This window comes from Carlito syrichta, unplaced genomic scaffold (assembly GCF_000164805.1).
Source record: "Carlito syrichta isolate Samal-C Ts95f unplaced genomic scaffold, Tarsius_syrichta-2.0.1 Scaffold95881, whole genome shotgun sequence".
Taxonomy (NCBI): Eukaryota; Metazoa; Chordata; class Mammalia; order Primates; family Tarsiidae; genus Carlito; species Carlito syrichta.
The window spans coordinates 2,054-4,446 of NW_007039977.1; the positions used below are offsets into that span (position 1 = coordinate 2,054).

Here is a 2,393-nt window from a genome sequence, read left to right on the forward strand (position 1 = left end):
AAAATCACTGAATAACAAAACTATACATAAGGGACAGAAATTATACAGAGGGATAAATCTGTATAAAAGATATATATCCTGCTAGTTATTAGAAGCTTTAAATACAGGAGTTCTCTTTAAATAGTCTATTTTTATCCACTTAAGGCCTTTAATTTATGAGCAATTGGTTTTGTATACAACCCCTAAACTCCTTTATATGATGCTACTTGAGTGCTCTGTTCCAGAAATGCCTTTTTACTGTTTAATGTCTTTTGTAACTGCTTTATGCAAATAAAACTCAATCCTTCTATTTTGTGCTGGTTGTAGAATATCAGGAGTTGTTTAAAGGTTCCATAAAAGGTTAAAAAGTTCCATAATGTACTGCTTCCTAAAAAGATATAGATTTTTGCATTGTACACATCCATTAAGCATATATAATTTTAAAAATAATTTTTTAAAAGAGTAAATAACAAAATATGTAGGTAATTTTAAAAATGACTAGCAATGAAATAAGATGTCTTTTTTTTTTTTTTAAACATAGTGAAATCTATGGTATAAACTGTACCTTATTTGCATGGCCTTTGACATCAAAGAAGATTGTGAGGTTATGGCTCAGGCACTCTGCAATGGCTTCCCTCAGGGTAGGGATCTTTTCATCAGGGAAATCATTCCTGTAAGAGAGGGAAAAGGAACAACACATTGTAGGGAAAAGGGAACCAGATAAAATTTAGTGGAACAGACATTTTGCAAATGTCTCCCAATCAAAAGGAAACAGTGTTTTCCAACTTCCTTTTTTCAAACATACCAAAGTTCACGGATAGTTTACTATAGGTACTTGAAAAAAATTACAGATATTCTTCTTGTTCACTTTCTTACTGATACATATTTGCACATATTTATGGGGGATGTGATATTTTGATACAGGCATACAATGTGTTATAATCATATCAAGGTATTTGTGGTCTCCAACATCTTTGAGTATTTATCATTTCTCTGTTAGAAACACTTCAAATCTTTCAGTTATTTTGAAATATATAATATACTGTAGCTATCTATAGTTACCCTACTGTGCTATTGAACACTACAATTTATTTCTTCTATCTAACTGAATGTTGGCTAGGTTAATCAGTATTAACCAACCCTCTCTTCCTTCCCCCCATGCCCAGCACTCTTCCAGCCTTTGGTAATTATCATTCTACTCTCTACCCCCATGAGATCACTATTTTAAGCTCCCACATATGAGTGAGAACATGTGATACTTGCCTTTCTGTGCCTAGTTTATTTCACTTACCATAATGACCTCCAGTTCTATCCATATTGCTGCAAATAACAGAACTTCATTCATTTTTATGGCTGAATATTCCGAGTACATAATACTACAACTTTTTTTACTTTTATTTTTAATTAAAAATGTTTTTTTTGGCAGATTTCTTATTTGCACATATTGCATTGTGGTGAAGTCTGAGTTTTTAGTGTACACATCACCTAAACAGTGAACATTGTACCCAACAGTTAATTTTTCAACCCTCACCCCCTTCTCGGCCTTCCATCTTTTTGTAGTCTCCAAATGTCTACTATTCTACTCTTATACAACATTTTGTTTTCCATTCATCCACTGATGAACACAGGTTGACTGCATATCTTGGCTATTGTGAATAGCACTAAAATAAACACAAGGGTGCAAGCATCCCTTTGATATACTGATTTCCTTTTCTTTGGATAAAAACACAGTAGTGAAATCGCTGGATTGTATGATTCTGTTTTATTTATTTATTTTTTTGGGGGGGGCCATAGTGTTTTCCATAATAGCTGTAATAATTTACATTCCCAATAGTATATAACAGTTTCTTTTTTTCCACATCCTCACAGCTACTTGTTATTTTTTAAAATCTTTTTTTGATAATAGATTCTAACTGGGTAAGATGATGTCTCATTGCGGTTTTAATTTTCTTCCTAATTATTAGTGATGTTGACCATTTTTTCATATGCCTTCTAGTCATTTGTATGTCTTCTTTTGAGAAATGTCTGTTAAAATCCTTTGTTCACTTTTTAACGAGCTTATTATTATTATTATGTTTTAGTGGAGTTCCTTGTATATTCTGGATACTAGTCCCTTGCCAGTTGAATCATCTACAAATATTTTCTGCAACTCAACAGGCTGTCTCTTCATTTTATTGATTAATTCCTTTGCTGTGCAGAAGCTTTTTAGTTTAATATAGCCCCAAAGTCTGTTTCTGCTTTTGTTGTCTGTGATTTTGAAGTCTTTGTCCAGACCAATGTCCTGGAGCACTTCTCCTCTGTTTTCTTTCCTTTTTTTTTGAGTTGGAATCTCACTCTGTCACCCAGACTGGACTGCAGTGGCACGCTCCCGGCCACTGCAGCCTCGACCTACTGGGCCCCGGGGATCCTTCCGC

General features: G+C 33.9%; 1 protein-coding gene across 1 annotated transcript in view; it reads right to left on the reverse strand.

Moving 5' to 3' along the window:
- Positions 1-516: 516 nt before the first annotated feature.
- GDE1 (glycerophosphodiester phosphodiesterase 1) overlaps positions 517-2,393 on the reverse strand; it is a 23,214-nt gene continuing 21,337 nt past the window's right edge. The window contains exon 3 of the mRNA XM_008062293.2: positions 517-650. Coding sequence (XP_008060484.1) covers positions 527-650 — 124 coding nt within the window. The 3' untranslated portion in view covers positions 517-526. The remainder of the gene's footprint in view (positions 651-2,393) is intronic.